Source organism: Taudactylus pleione, unplaced genomic scaffold (genome assembly GCF_031769625.1).
Source record: "Taudactylus pleione unplaced genomic scaffold, aTauple2 ptg000128l, whole genome shotgun sequence".
NCBI classification, from domain to species: domain Eukaryota; kingdom Metazoa; phylum Chordata; class Amphibia; order Anura; family Myobatrachidae; genus Taudactylus; species Taudactylus pleione.
The window spans coordinates 11,967,504-11,982,069 of NW_028284530.1; the positions used below are offsets into that span (position 1 = coordinate 11,967,504).

The following is a 14,566-nucleotide window of genomic DNA, read 5'->3' on the forward strand; positions in this document are numbered from 1 at the left end:
TTGTGATTCAGAGAAGTTTGTTACGTGGATCAATCGGGCATTATTGTCTAGCAGCAGCAGCGTAACCCATTCTCTTTCTTTGTAGTTCTTGCTGTGTGTCAGACTAGCAACTGACAACAAGGTATACAGCGCTGTTGGTAGCATAGGAGATCTATTACTATTTATATTATCAGCTCCTAACTTTTGCAATAATATTATTTGCGATTTAGGGAGAGCCGGGTAAGAACTGAGATCTTCAGTTTATCTGCTAAGACCTCGGTTCTATTCTCAAATAAAAAAGGTGCAGATCCCCAATGTATTCTTGAAGTGAATTTCCGCCACATGGATCACATTAGGTAACTTTCCTAAATCGGCTATGGCTGCAATATGATTTCCATTCTCTTTTCCTGGTGCTAAGCTCTATCAGATTGCTTAATGTGTTTTGTGAAACACAAGAGTAATTAGGACACTGCTGCTCCCAGTTCAAACTCAAAGACCTTCTGCACTGAAAGATTCTTCTGTAAACTCCTTCAGAACTGAAATTACATCTGGCTAATCAAAATCAGTCTGACTTATTTTGACATTTCCCACATTATAAAAATAAATACAATTTGTAACCTTTGTTGCTGCAGAGAACCAGACACTTGTATAGCATGGCTTCTCAGTTAAACTGTGTGTAACTATAGATCATGGTACGGGATTAACTACTGCCTTTGTCCCTTTAAACATTTTAATCAAACGGGCAGATTGGGGAGGCTGGATGTCTTGGCTCAGCAACCTTCAGCTGGAGAACGGCAGGAGCGGAGGTTAATTTCCGCCTCTTGGAGAATGTTCTCTATCAACAGCTTAAAAATAGATTGCGGGACATTGACACATGCATGAGCAGACAGGGCAAGCCCATCTGATGGATACTAAATATTCACAGGCATATGATTTGAATAATTGAAAATCTTTTAGGACAGACATCTGGAGATATGCTATGACTGCACATGGCCAAATGTGATTAAAAGATCTGCTCACTAAATGAGCCAATTAAACAACTCAAAACAAGCAGTAAGCAACAGTCGGTAATTTAATGCATATAACATGCTTTCCCTGCTCTCTGAAAAGGGCAGGAAATGCCTACCAGGCTGCAATTGCAGGAAGGAATTATTGGCTTATAGAACGATCCAGGAGAAAGGAGCCTGTCTGAGGAAAAAAAAAAAAAGAAAATGGACATTTCAATGCCTAATTTATTGGTTGCTTGTTTTCGCTTAACGTGCAACTTTTTAAATGGCTGCTCTTAATCAAACTGATTAGGAGATTGCTTAATGCAGTGAAGAATTGTGAGAAACAGGATGGTTCTGCAGCAATGAATGTGTGGTGCGCTGCAGTTTCAGGAACACAGGCAAAGGATGGTACGGAATGGTTTTTCTTTCCTGCGCCTTTTCCACTTTTCCAAGTAGCAGGCTTTTAGGCTGTTTGGCAAAGCTCTCAGGATAGAGTTCTAAGCATGACAATAAGGGATGGAGAACGTCGTCGTTCTGGTGTACAAACAAAGGATAAGGACAGATCATGCAAACGTGTACACGGTCAGGTCAGGGATATAGTCGATTCCTTTGAAAGACACAAGGGTGAAGAACACAATCAGTTTGACCTACCACGTTGCAGCCATCAATTCCAGTAAATGGCTTATTCCCACAGTGTTCGGTGGGAGATTTTAAATTCAAGCTTGAAAAGTACTTTCCACTAGCAGAATCTTTATTTCCAGTCAGTGGTATAAAACAGTTGTTTGGCTTCCCAAGGTTATAGGTATTATGAACATCCCCCCCTGTTGACACTTGTATTCTTGAAGAGGCTGAGAGGGTTTTCTGATCCATAATAACATGCAGTAACTCATGTAGCCCAGAGAGATCTAAACTTTGCCCCCGTCCTCTATGAGGAGACAATGAGATTGAATGTTTTTCTATATCACATATACAAGACTTTGGAGAGAGAGAGGAACGTGACCTTTGTGCCCTTCGTTGGACATGTGCTAAGCAAGGGTCACAATCTTGTACGATTATCTTCATTGACTTGGGAAGACTTTCTGAGCCTTCAATGAACGTTGCCTCTGATAATCTGACAGCTCTATTTTCTGCTGAATGGTCAACAGGAACAGAGTTAATCAGATCTGTCCTTGTTCTAGAACCCACAACGGAATCGCTGTGTCGACGATGTGTATAGTAGGAAGGAGGAACAGTGCAAAGCAAGTTTTGGTCCATAACTGGATGTTCAGCAGAGAACAGGAAACCTGAAGAGGATACGTCTACATTAGATAAATGACTGATCCAACGGTCAAGTGAACTGCTATGATTATAGGCCATATAATCCGTACTGTGTTTCAGACATCGAACGTTAGAGCATTTTAGACAAGACTCAAAATATCCACCACGGTCAGACGTTCCAACAACTGACGTACTGCATCTTCTTTGGCAACCACTGTAACCCATACAGTGGCTAATAAAATAATCTTTTCTCAAGGTATCTTTGGAGCTTAGAGAGGGCACATGTGGGCAAAAAAGTTCCCTAACAAAGGAGGGAACACCACTAATTTGCTAGATTACCAACAGACAAAAAAAAAGAAAAAAATTTAATCAAAATCGGTACAATGAGAAAACAAACCAAGGCAGTTATCAAATCAGTTCATTTAAAGAAAATCCCACTTACTGCTGCAGCCTGCTGGTACTGCCCCAGTTGATGCTGAGGACTCTGTGGCAAAACTTGACCCTCGATTATGGGTGGACTGTAGATACGCTGGACCGTAGGGGGTAGAGAGTCTTGCAGAGAGGAATAAATTACACTTTGTTGACTGCTCTGTGAATCAGAGTACACGGTGGACCCCTGACCACTGTCGAATGTGCTATCAGCTGCCAAAGAAAGTCAACAAATTATATGCAGTAACTCTGTGGTTAACAGAATGAACAAAGGACAATAAAAAATCTAGAACAAAAGTTTATGCTGTGCTACATAGCTGAAAAATACGTACTAAAGCACGATTTTAGTGTCTAAAAAAAAAAAATCAGAGATGCAGCAGAAATAGAATCTTACTAGATATTCTTGGTTTCCAGCCTGTACAAATCCTGTTTCTTGGTGCATTCATATCACAGAATAAAAAAAAAGTTTCTCAGGTAACAAGCAGTTAACCCCACCACTGAACATTATTATATAGCAAAGCTTGTGAATTAGAGCTATGAGAATAAAGTATACTCAACATAAATGCATAATTTCCAACATTTTAAAATAGTTTCTAGGGATACTTAAGAACATCGCGTGCAATCCAGTTTCTCTGAACGCTACAATCCCAATCCAGACAAGGTTACAGAATTAGATTAGAACATGCATTTTTGGCATTTTAAATATTCTAATACATATTCAGTTACAGGAGCTGGAGAATAACAATAAGTGGTAACGATATGTATTTAACAGAGAAAAAGAAGAAGATTACTGTGCTGTATATTCCTATTAAAAAATAGGGATATTTTAAAAGACAAACATAGGAACAGTTAGAACACTTTAACTGAAGTGTTTAAACTAGACTGAATATGTACAGTAAGAAAATAAACCTAGAGAAGGATTATTAATAGATAAGTGTGATTATGTTGCCTAACAGATAATGCCGTACATGCACAGTACATATGTAGGAGCGAGACGAAAGGGGCAATGGGTAAGAATAGCACAGTTCTTCTTTACTTTTTAAATACTTATTACGTTATTTTGCACTATACATCACATTGAGACTTTGATATATGGGTGAGACCCTGCTCTTTCCACTGTATTGCTAGCTGCTTATTAATTGGAGTATTACCTATTTAAGGCACTTATGCAGCATGTGTTACTAGCCGATATGGTTATAGGAGGAAGTTATTTATTCTGAGGTTGTGGTATTGTATAATACACATTTATATATGCCTTTTTAATAAATGGCATGTACTATTTTGATATTCTATTGGTATTTTGGCTGATGTGTGCAGTAACACCCACTATCTCTTTGTCTATACACTCCACAAGACCTCTGAAAGTGTCCTTTGGTATCTGGCACCAAGACATTAGCAGCAAATCCTCTAAGTTGCGAGGTGGGGCCTCCATGTTTCAGACTGGTTTTCCAGCACATCCCACAGATGCTTGATTGGATTGAAGTCTGGGTAATTTTGAGGCCCAGTTAACAACTTGAAACCTTTGACATGTTCCTCAAACCATTCCTGAATAAAATGTTTGCAATGTGGCAGGGAGCATTATCCTGACAGAGGCCACTGCCATCAGTGCTGCTGAAAAATGCCACTGCCAATAAGGAATACTGTTGCCATGAAGGGGTGTACTTGGTCTGCAATAATGTTTAGGCATGTGGTACGTGTCAAAGTAACATACAAATTAATGATAGGTCCCAAGGTCCTAGCAGGACATTGCCCAGAGCATCACATATGCCATCTCTTCCCCAGGTAAATGAAGCACACGCACCCGGCCGTCCACATGATGTAAAAGAAAACATAATTCATTAGAACAGGCCACCTTCTTCCATTGCTCCATAGTACAGTTCTTATGCTCATGTAGGTGCTATGAGCAGTGGGCAGGGTCAGCATGGGCACTCTGACCAGTCTTTGGCTATGCAGACCATAGTTGACATCTTTCTATCATAGCCAGCATTAACTTTTTCAGCAATTTGTGCCACAGTAGCTCTTTTGTGGGATAAGACCAGACGGGCTAGCCGTTGCTACTCTCGCGCATTAATGACCCTATTGACAGTTCACCAGTTGTCCTTCCATGGACCACTTTTGGTAGGTACTAACCACTGCATACCAAAAATACCCAAGACTTACCGTTCTGGAGATACTCTTACCCAGCCTTCTTGCCATTACAATTAGATCTTGGTCAAAGTCACTCAGATCCTTATGCTTGCCAATATTTCCCTATTATAAACACATCAACTACAAGAACTTAATGTTTATGTGCTGCCTAATATATCCCACCCCTTGACAGGTGCCATTATAAATGAGATAAATCAATATTATTTATTTCCTGTCAGTGGTTGTAATGTTATTGGCTGATCGGTGTAGATATTTAGTTGTTGGTTGGCACTTTAAGCTGGGTACACACGTAAAGATTTTCTGTCCAACCATCCAACTAGTTGATTGGAATGAAAATCTGGTAAGGTATGAAAGCAAATGGCAATCAGCAAATTGTTTAGATCAAACATTTAACAAACTTGTCTGAACAACCATTTTCATGTGTTTTCTGGCATTTAGGAGCAAATTGCTGATCATCATTTACTCCCATACGTTACCAGATTTTCATTCCAACCAATCAACTAGTTGGAAAGAAAATCTTTACGTGTGTATGCAGCATTAAACTACACAGCACAAATAACAAATGCTTTATGTTACATCCAACGTTTAATGTCTTGAAGCAACATTTCTTCAGGAATAACAAGTAATAAACCAAGTACATACCTCTATAATAGAGATGTGCGGTTCGGTTCTCCAGAAATCCGAATTCACCAGAATTTTGTGAATCCGGGTAAATCAGAGTCGCGGTTCTAATCTCCTGAGGAGATCCGGGTCACGGTTCTAATCTTTTTGCGGTTCGGAATTCGGATTTTAAATCCAAATTACGGGTTTTGGATTGCATAAATTACATGATTTTAGCTGTTTTTAAAACTTTTTAGTTAAAAAAATCCAGATCCAAAACCAAAACACTAGAGGGTGGTTTGCAAAACCAAATCCGGATCCAAAACCTTGAAGGAGATACAGATACAAAACTAAAACACAGGGGTCGGCGCACATCCCTACTTTATAGTGAGTTTGCCCAAGTGTCGGCATTGCAGCGCTGACTTTGCCTGATAGACTACCTTTGAAAGGCTATTCTCCTTAAAATTGTGGAATGGTTTTCCACTCAACAATTTAAGGAGAATTACCACATGGACATTTAATGCATTATACAACAAATTTAGTCGTGTAAGTAATGGGGTAATCCATTTTATATATTTTTTTTCACGGTTGTGTAAAGAAATTTCCTGTGTCTAAATATCTACAAGTAACACCGCCTCTGCACTTACAGTTACCAGGTTTCCTTGTCAGGAAATGTTGGGGAGGAACAGATTTATGGTTCACAATATCATTGTGAACCACAACATTTTTAATATTTCTGCCTCATCTTTAACCTGCCATTAAGTATTTACTGTGCAGAGTAGTACGTCTGGGTTCACAAGAGCCCAAAGTGTTTTTGCTGTATAGATTAACTCCTTGCATGTGGTGGTGTAATCAGTTACCCAAAAAGATATTATCGTTCTGTTTTCCGTAGTGACACTTCTCTGGATGGAATCGGTATAAGTTACCGTCAGACCCCTGGCCGGCGGTTCAAATCCCGACAGCGGCTGCCCGACAAGGATGAAAATCCTGATCGTCCCTAAGTATTCACTAACCTAATTCTACCCCCTAACCCTAACCCTCCCTTAGGGGTGCCTAACCCTAACCTTCCCCCCCAGTGCCTAAACCTAACCCCCCCCCCTTCCCCACCGCCTAAACTTAAATCCCCCGGGGGGGGTGCCTAACCCCAAGTCCCCCCCGGGGGTGCCTAACCCTCCCTCCGCCTACCCTAACCCTATCCTCCCGAGGGGGGGGGGGTGCCTAACCCCAAGTCCCCGGCATTGGTAAAATGATAGGCGTCTAGATTTAGACGCCTGTCATTTAGCCCTCGCCGGGATTAAGCAGTCGGGAAGCCGGCTGTCGGGATTAGATCCGCCGGCTTCCCGACTGAATACCCTCTGGATAACGCCAGGACCTTGTTTTTAGCTTGTCTTAACAGTTTGGGATCATATCCTCTTGAAATAAATTTGGTACACTTATGAATTCTGTTTCTGTGATGGCATCTTTTCTATCACTGCAAATCCTGAAGACTCTCAAAAACTGAGAGTAGAGTAGCCCTTTCTTTAGTGCCCAGGGTGATGACTGCTTCCAGGAACATCTCTCTGTCCTTGTACATTGAGACTCTGAAACGGTTTTATATTTTATGCTTATATCAGCGCTGCCCGGCAGTCAATGTTGTTCTTGTTTTAAGTGTCACTATGGTGATGGGGAGCACGACAGAACCAACCTCCTGCACAGTGTCGGTACATCAATGCTATGGAGCATAACAATGTCATCATGCTCCCTGTGGGGGCAAGAGCACTGCAACATGGACACTTGGGTGAAATCATTATAAAAGTACATACGTGGTTTATTATTTTGTTATCCCTGAAGAAACGTCGCATTAAGACATGAAATGTTGGATGTTTTATTTGCACCGTGGAGTCTAAGGGGTAAATTTACTGAAGTGAGAGTTTTTAAAAGTGGAGATATTGTCCATAGCAACCAATAAGATCCTAGCTACTATCTTCTTGAAGGTGCTAGTTAACTGTTAAGTAGAATCTGATTGGTTGCTATGGGCAACATCTCCACTTCTAAATACTGTCACTTTAAGAAATTTACCCATAAGAGTGCCATCCAAACAACACTACCACAGAAGGTGGTCTTTGTATAGGAGGCTGAAGCTGCTTTATGCATGATGCACAGGCGCTTCTTAACTATTAATTCTTAATTATTTATTTAGAAAAGAAGGCATTCAAAAGGGACTTTAAAATATACTGTAACTTATCTTATGGAAAATACATTTTGGCCCATCATAGTTAATGAGAGGGGAGTTCCTGCTGAAAAGTAGTAGTGTGTGTGTTGTGTATATGTACACACATACACATACTGTATTTCTTAAGTGTCTTAATGCTTAATTTCACAATATAAACGACATAAAGAGCACTGCACAGTTTCAGGTCCCAGTGACATGGGAGACCAGGTTAATTAACCTCTACCACCATAATGGATGGGACAAAAAGAGAAAACAAATCTTTTCATCTAGTTGACAGGCTGAGGTTTGCATTATGTGTTTTAGACTGTACAACGCAATGCAGAAAATGACCACAGCCATCACTCACCATATGCCGCTAATAATTATATTTTACTAGAAAAATGCACCCTGACATCTCTGCTGAATTCACAATATGAACTTAGGAAGAGTCACTGGACGGAGCAGAAGGGAATATATACTAAGTAAAGCAATTATAGGGCATTCCAACACCATGGACAGCTCAGAAACCAAGAATGACAGTCTACTAATAAATAATTTAGGACTTTAAAACTTAATGATCAACACCAAAACTCCCACACAGAATGGTATGTCCCACAATTTCTAATCTATTCCATTTGTATAAATATTACTTAAGTCATGAGCAAAGTTTAAGCATTTCCAGTAAATGTTAATTTAAGATGATCATATTTCTATTACAAACATTGCATTTTATTTGTCATTATAAAAATACAATAAGAAGTCACGTGGAATCCAGAAGGTAATTATACTTCCTGTAGCCTGAACAATAGAATGAGCAAGACAATTAATGGTTCTGTAATCAAATCTAGTGCAATTTGAGTTCTCAAACTATATATACTTTGATAAATGTGATTTTTACATCTTGTTAATATTTAAAATACAGAAAAGAATACAATCTTATACCTATAGTAGCTTGACATTAACATTAGAGGCCTACAGTATGTTCTAACCAGTGAACCCAGCAAGACGAACAGTCATAAACAGAACAGAACAAAGGGCCTGATTGAGCAGTGCACACAAGTTGATTGCAGATTCATGATTATTGGGAATCTGCGCAGGACCAATTCTGTGAGTGTGCAGAATGGGTCATGTGTAGTCGCACGCAGACTCTTGAATGCCTCTGCCTGATTGACAGACAGAGGCATTTAAGGGATGGTGCGGGGGCAGCAGGACGGGGACATGTCCGCCCAGTTACCCAGGAGTGGCCAGCCCAGGATCTGCGTTGATCAGATGGCAAGCTGGCCATCCTGAGTAAGTGGAGGCTTACTCAGCTGGCCAGAGACCCGGCGCCATCCACCATCGCAACCATTGACCACCGATGGTTGCGATGGTGATCCCAGCCTGCGACCTCCATCGCAGTGGTGGGATTGCAAATGCAACAGGGGGTGCAATACACTTCCTGTTGTATTTGCTTAATAGCAAGGATCGCAATTGCAAAGCTGCCTGCATGCAGCTTTGTAATTGCGATCCTTGCTGAATCAGGCCCAGAGTTCCTTGGGAAATGCTTCCTCCAAGCCAATGGTCTTCAGCTCTACCAAGCCACCTTACTCTAGTCTACAAATCTCAGTAATTTGTTTATTCCTGGCGGTGAATGGAAGGAAAGGATGCCAGCCTGTGTAAATGCAATTTGAAGTTCATCACTGTATAATGAAATGGAGAGTGAATAAGGTGCATGATGGGAGAATCCAGGTCCCATGGAACACCATGTGCATCTCTGAAGTCACAAAAATGCTGTAAGTTAGCAACCTGTGGGTTGACTGGTAACTGAGAATAGAGGACTAAGGCATCTACAAAACTTTATTAATACTTGAACGGACACTGATACAACTTAATTTTACCAAGTAGTTAATGCAATTCTAGCATTTATGTCTAACTATTAGCTACATTGAATTTATACTTTCCTGAAGGCAGGGCCACAACTGGGGGGGGATAAGGGGGCATGTGACCTGGGTGCCGGACTTGGGGGGGTGTCGGGGAGAGGCTGCCGTGAGGCTAGGTTGCTGCTCATGTGGGTTTGGAGCCGCATCCCGGCCTTGAGAGGCACGGAGGAAAAGTCAGTCAAATGGGTTGCCGGTCGCAGACCAATCAGTGCTCGCGGACAGGCAGCCAATCAGCAGAGGCTGCCGGCCCGTGAGCTCCAATTGGTTTGCGAGCGGCGCCACATTACAATGGCGGCAATACTGACAGTTGCTCAGCATGTGGCAGCCTCGTCCCATGCCACCCCGAGCTCACCCACCGCACGGCCCTGGCTGGAAAGAGACGGGAGATGGGGCCTTACTGTGGCATATTGTAAAAGGGGCCTTACTGTGGCATATTGTAAAAGGGGCCTTACTGTGGCATATTGTAAAAGGGGCCTTACTGTGGCATAATGTAAAAGGGGCCTTACTGTGGCATAATGCATATGGGCCTTTACTGTGGCATAATGTATATGGGGCCTTACTGTGGCATAAAGTATATGGGGCCTTACTGTGGCATAATGTAAAAGGGGCCTTACTGTGGCATAATGTAAAAGGGGCCTTACTGTGGCATAATGTAAAAGGGGCCTTACTGTATATGGGGCATTACTGTGGCTTAATGTATATGGGGCATTACTGTGGCTTAATGAATAAGTGGCATTACTGTAACTTAATGAATAAGTGGCATTACTGTGGCATAATGTATACGGGGCCTTACTGTGGCATAAAGTATACGGGGCCTTACTGTATATGGGGCATTACTGTGGCTTAATGAATAAGGGGCATTAGTGTGGCAGAATGCGTTATAAGGGACATTACTGTGGCACAATGTGTTACAAGGGTCATTAATGTGTGGCATAATGTGTTATAAGGGGCATTACTGGTGTCACAAAACCACACACCCTTTCGTCCTCTAGGTTGTATTTTTTGTGGGGAGGGGGGGCGGGGGGACAAATTATGGCCTTGCCTCGGGGGACAAAAATCCTAGTTTCAGCCCTGCTGTAGGCGAGCCCCTGTGAAAAGCTGGCAATCAACAATATACAGAAGCCTCTTCAGTTACCTCTTGGGTTCTAGGTTTTACCATATTATTTAGCAAAAATAGTGTCAGTCGAGACTCAACTCCATTGTTTAGCTAATTGACATTATCATCCTGGATCTTTTTTAAATTTTCTAGAAGACAATTTTCTGAGTTCATTTTTCTTTCCAAAACATCCTCCCACGAAAACATTTGACAATGAGATGACTAAAGGGCAGTATGTACACAGCTTGAAATATTGTGAAAATAATAAATAATTGATCACTATGACAGAGCAAGTTGAACGCTATTTTTTTAAAATTAACTTTGGACGAACCATCAACCATTGCTTAATTTCTGGTCAGTCTGAATGTTGTTAAAACTGCAGTGGAATATCCTTTTAGCTTCTGTCATAGTGATCAATTGATTACACCTCTGCCAAGCTGTGTAACAAATGGTTAACTGATCAGCTACATTCATGAAAGAGAACCATCACAGCTTGGCTTAATAAGGTTGTTACAGTGATCCTTTTGTTCCTGCTTAGGGTTACTCACAACGTGACAGCATCCTTCAGCTATGTCCTAGGATAGGTGTGTAAGTGATACTCTTACTCTGGAATACTAAGTACATTTTGCATGCATCTCGTAAGGAACAACACTTAAGCCCTAATACAGACATATTTAAAACATGTCAACGCTAATGTACATATATAGTACATGCATAATTGAATTGAACAGAAGAGCAGCAAATACATAAAAGAAGTACAGTAAATGCAGCTATGGAAATGACAGCTGCCATAACTTTTACACATTTTAAACATGGAATGTTAATGTATCAAAACAATTTTATAATATAATTTTACAGAGCTAAGTTAGATGATTTTTAGCTTGTTGTATGCTAGCCAACTCATACGTGGGATGTTAAGTGCAAATGTGAAGCCAAGTTAAGGTTGCACTTTGGCCCTCGGGAGTGCCATGTAATATTGCTATGGTGCAGCTGTGTGTGCCCAGTGCACAATAAAACAGAGAATGCCAATGTGTGCATGCGAGTCTTTTCACGATACCCATCTTTTGCCACTTAGAAATCCCTACACTAAAGGGAGCTGGGATTGGGAGCTGGAGAGAGAGTGTTCAGACGCACACAAAATGCACCCAAGATGGCCACCTGAACGGCAAAACATGCTCCTGTTGGGAGGGGGATATGACTTGCAGGTACTCAAACCCTGGTGCACGTTGTAGCCGACGAGGATGACGGCCACAGGCAGTGTTTAATAAGCCAAACATGTCTAAGACGCACCCAATTATCGTTGCATTCCATTCACATCTGCTCCTGTTACTTGCAAAGGGAAGGGGGCACAATTGCTATGTATTCAGAGTTAGTTGCATCTCTTGTTTGCTGCCAAGTCCGCATAAGAAGCAAAATTTCACAGCTTGCAGATGAGTACTTGCATAAATAGAGCTGAGAAGCTCCACTGGACACTATCAAAGCTACAGTATTTCTAAAGTGACCAAGTATGTTTGAAAAAACTGGAAAACATTTTATGTACTGTACATGTGCTAGTTCTACAGTATCTCACGTGGGAAGGCTCAGCTTTATACACAGCTTTATCCAGGGATGGAGTCTCAGAAACCTATGCTCCTGTTATGGGGAGTTCATACTCACAGCACATTTATGTTAGAAGAGGTTTGTTACTATCAAAAATGTGTCTTTTCAATGGGTGGCTATACCATAGCAAATATGTTGAAACTAAAGGGGATAAGAGATAATAATTGTTGTTTGTTGTGTGAAACATTCTATATTTGGGCCGCTATATCCAGGGTCAGATTAAAGGCGGGGCAGCAGGGGTGGTCGTTCAGGGGCCCCCACACACACAGGGCCCCCACAACTAGAACAAAAAAAAAACCAGTGCGCACTCAGGTCCTCCTCGGCAGCTGCTCAGCTGCTTCCTAACAGCAGCCGCCCGCGAGGACCGACATTGTAACACAGCAGTACATCTAGGAAGCTTCTCCGAGGAGCTTCACTGTACTGCACTGGTCCCGAGTAAGCAGCAGTCAAAGTCTCATGAGATCATAACGTCACATCTTGCGAGACTTTGACTGCTCACTCAGGACCAGAGCCGGGGCTATAACTAATCACTGTAAGCAACTCAAAGAGCACTGCAGGGGAGACTCCGAGTCCTCAAAGATGAATCAGACGTCCAAGCTAATTCCCCGGGTGTGGTTGTGAGCTGAGCTACTGTAGACAGCTGACAAGCAGGTACCACACATTTCTACACATATAATAGGCACACATTACAGGTCACATTTATATCATTGCTAGGGGTGTGCACCGGCCACTTTTCGTATTTTGGTTTTGGATCTGGAGCTTTCTTCGTGTTTTGGATCTGGATTGGTTTTGCCAAAACCACCCTTCCGTGTTTTGGGTTCTGGATTTTGTGTTTTGGATCTGGATTTTTTCTTAAAAAATTAAAAAAAATGCTAAAATCACATAAAATGGGCCTTTTTTTGTTCCTACGCTATTAATAACCCCAATAACATGAATTTCCACTCATTTCTACTCTATTCTGAACACCTCACAATATTGTTTTTAGGCCAAAAGGTTGCACCGAGGTAGCTGGATGACTATGCTAAGCGACACAAGTGGGCGGCACAAACACGTGGCCCATCTAGGAGTGGCACTGCAGTGGCAGACAGGAAGCCAATCAGCGTTATGGTGCCCATTTGCATGTAGCACGAACCCGGGAGATCCGTGCTACATGCATCTGTGTGATTGGCACAGAGCAATGACAGGTCCGTGAGACCCGTCTGTGCTGCTGTGGTAAAAAATAAAAAAAAACCTGTGTAAAAAAAGAAAAAAAATGGCGTGCCACCCCCCCAAAAAAGAGCAACCAACCCCGTGCATTAGTGACTCAGTGCTGGGTGTGCTTAAATACAGGGGACAAACGACGTAAGGGTCCCCTGTACTTAAGCACAACCAGCACCGGGCTAGTCAGAACCAGCTGGGAATAGACTCACCTGGGATCAGGTCTAACCGTTCCCCAAAAGGTATCTTTACACCCCGAAATCAGTACTCCTCCATTCATCTAGATGGCATCCTTGTATACCTCGTAACAAAATGTCCACTTCCAATAAAATCAGTATTGTTTCTTGTCCAAACAACATAATAAAAAAAAGCTTTTGATCCCATAAAATGTATAAAAAATATATATCACTCTTCATACAAAAAGCAAAAGGGTTATCCCATGGATTGAGATAATATCCCGCCTAGGTACAGGGGCCACTCCACCCAGAATGGTGCGGACACCTGGCACTCAAGATGTGAAAAAACGCAGGGATAAATACCAATCCAACTGGGGGTTCCCCTCCTTGTTCCACCAACGCGTTTCTGACTCTAAAGTCCTTCCTCTCGGCTCCCTCCATTGTAGTCAATGCTGGGAGCCGCAGGGTTATTAAAGTTTACCCTGCAGTTCCCACCATTGACTACAATGGAGAGAGCTGTTCATTGGCTGAGAGACGGGAGATGACCTCTCTCAGCCAATGAATGCTTAGCAGCGGGGTTTCCATGGTGATACCCCTTCGCTAAGCTCTCATTCGGGAAGTACCATTCTATAGAACGGTACTAAGTTCGTGGATTGGGTTTTCGTTTTTTTTTTTTTTGCCAAGTCCGGGGAAGCCTACTTTGGAATGAAGAGGACAGAACCTCGCATAGGAGATGGTGAGTATGTTTTTTTTCCACAGATCCCCTATGGATACTTTACCGGACAAGTGGACCGATGCTACAGGGTTCCATGTTTGAGTATGTGTATGTATGTTTAATAAACTTAAACTGCCACGGTGTGTGTGTCCTGTGTTTTTTTTTAAACATTTTTTTACAGGTGTACTACAGGTACTAGTGGGCCCTTAATGCCCTGCATGCTGGTACTTGTGGTTCTCCAAGTACCAGCATGCGGGGCAGGCTTGCTGGG

General features: G+C 42.0%; 1 protein-coding gene across 5 annotated transcripts in view; it reads right to left on the reverse strand.

Moving 5' to 3' along the window:
* Positions 1-14,566, reverse strand: part of WNK2 (WNK lysine deficient protein kinase 2) — a 188,800-nt gene that overhangs the window by 50,342 nt on the left and 123,892 nt on the right. For all 5 annotated transcript variants that reach the window (XM_088472734.1, XM_088472733.1, XM_088472731.1 and 2 more), the window contains one exon: positions 2,668-2,867. In XM_088472734.1, the coding sequence (XP_088328860.1) occupies positions 2,668-2,867 (200 nt within the window). The remainder of the gene's footprint in view (positions 1-2,667; positions 2,868-14,566) is intronic.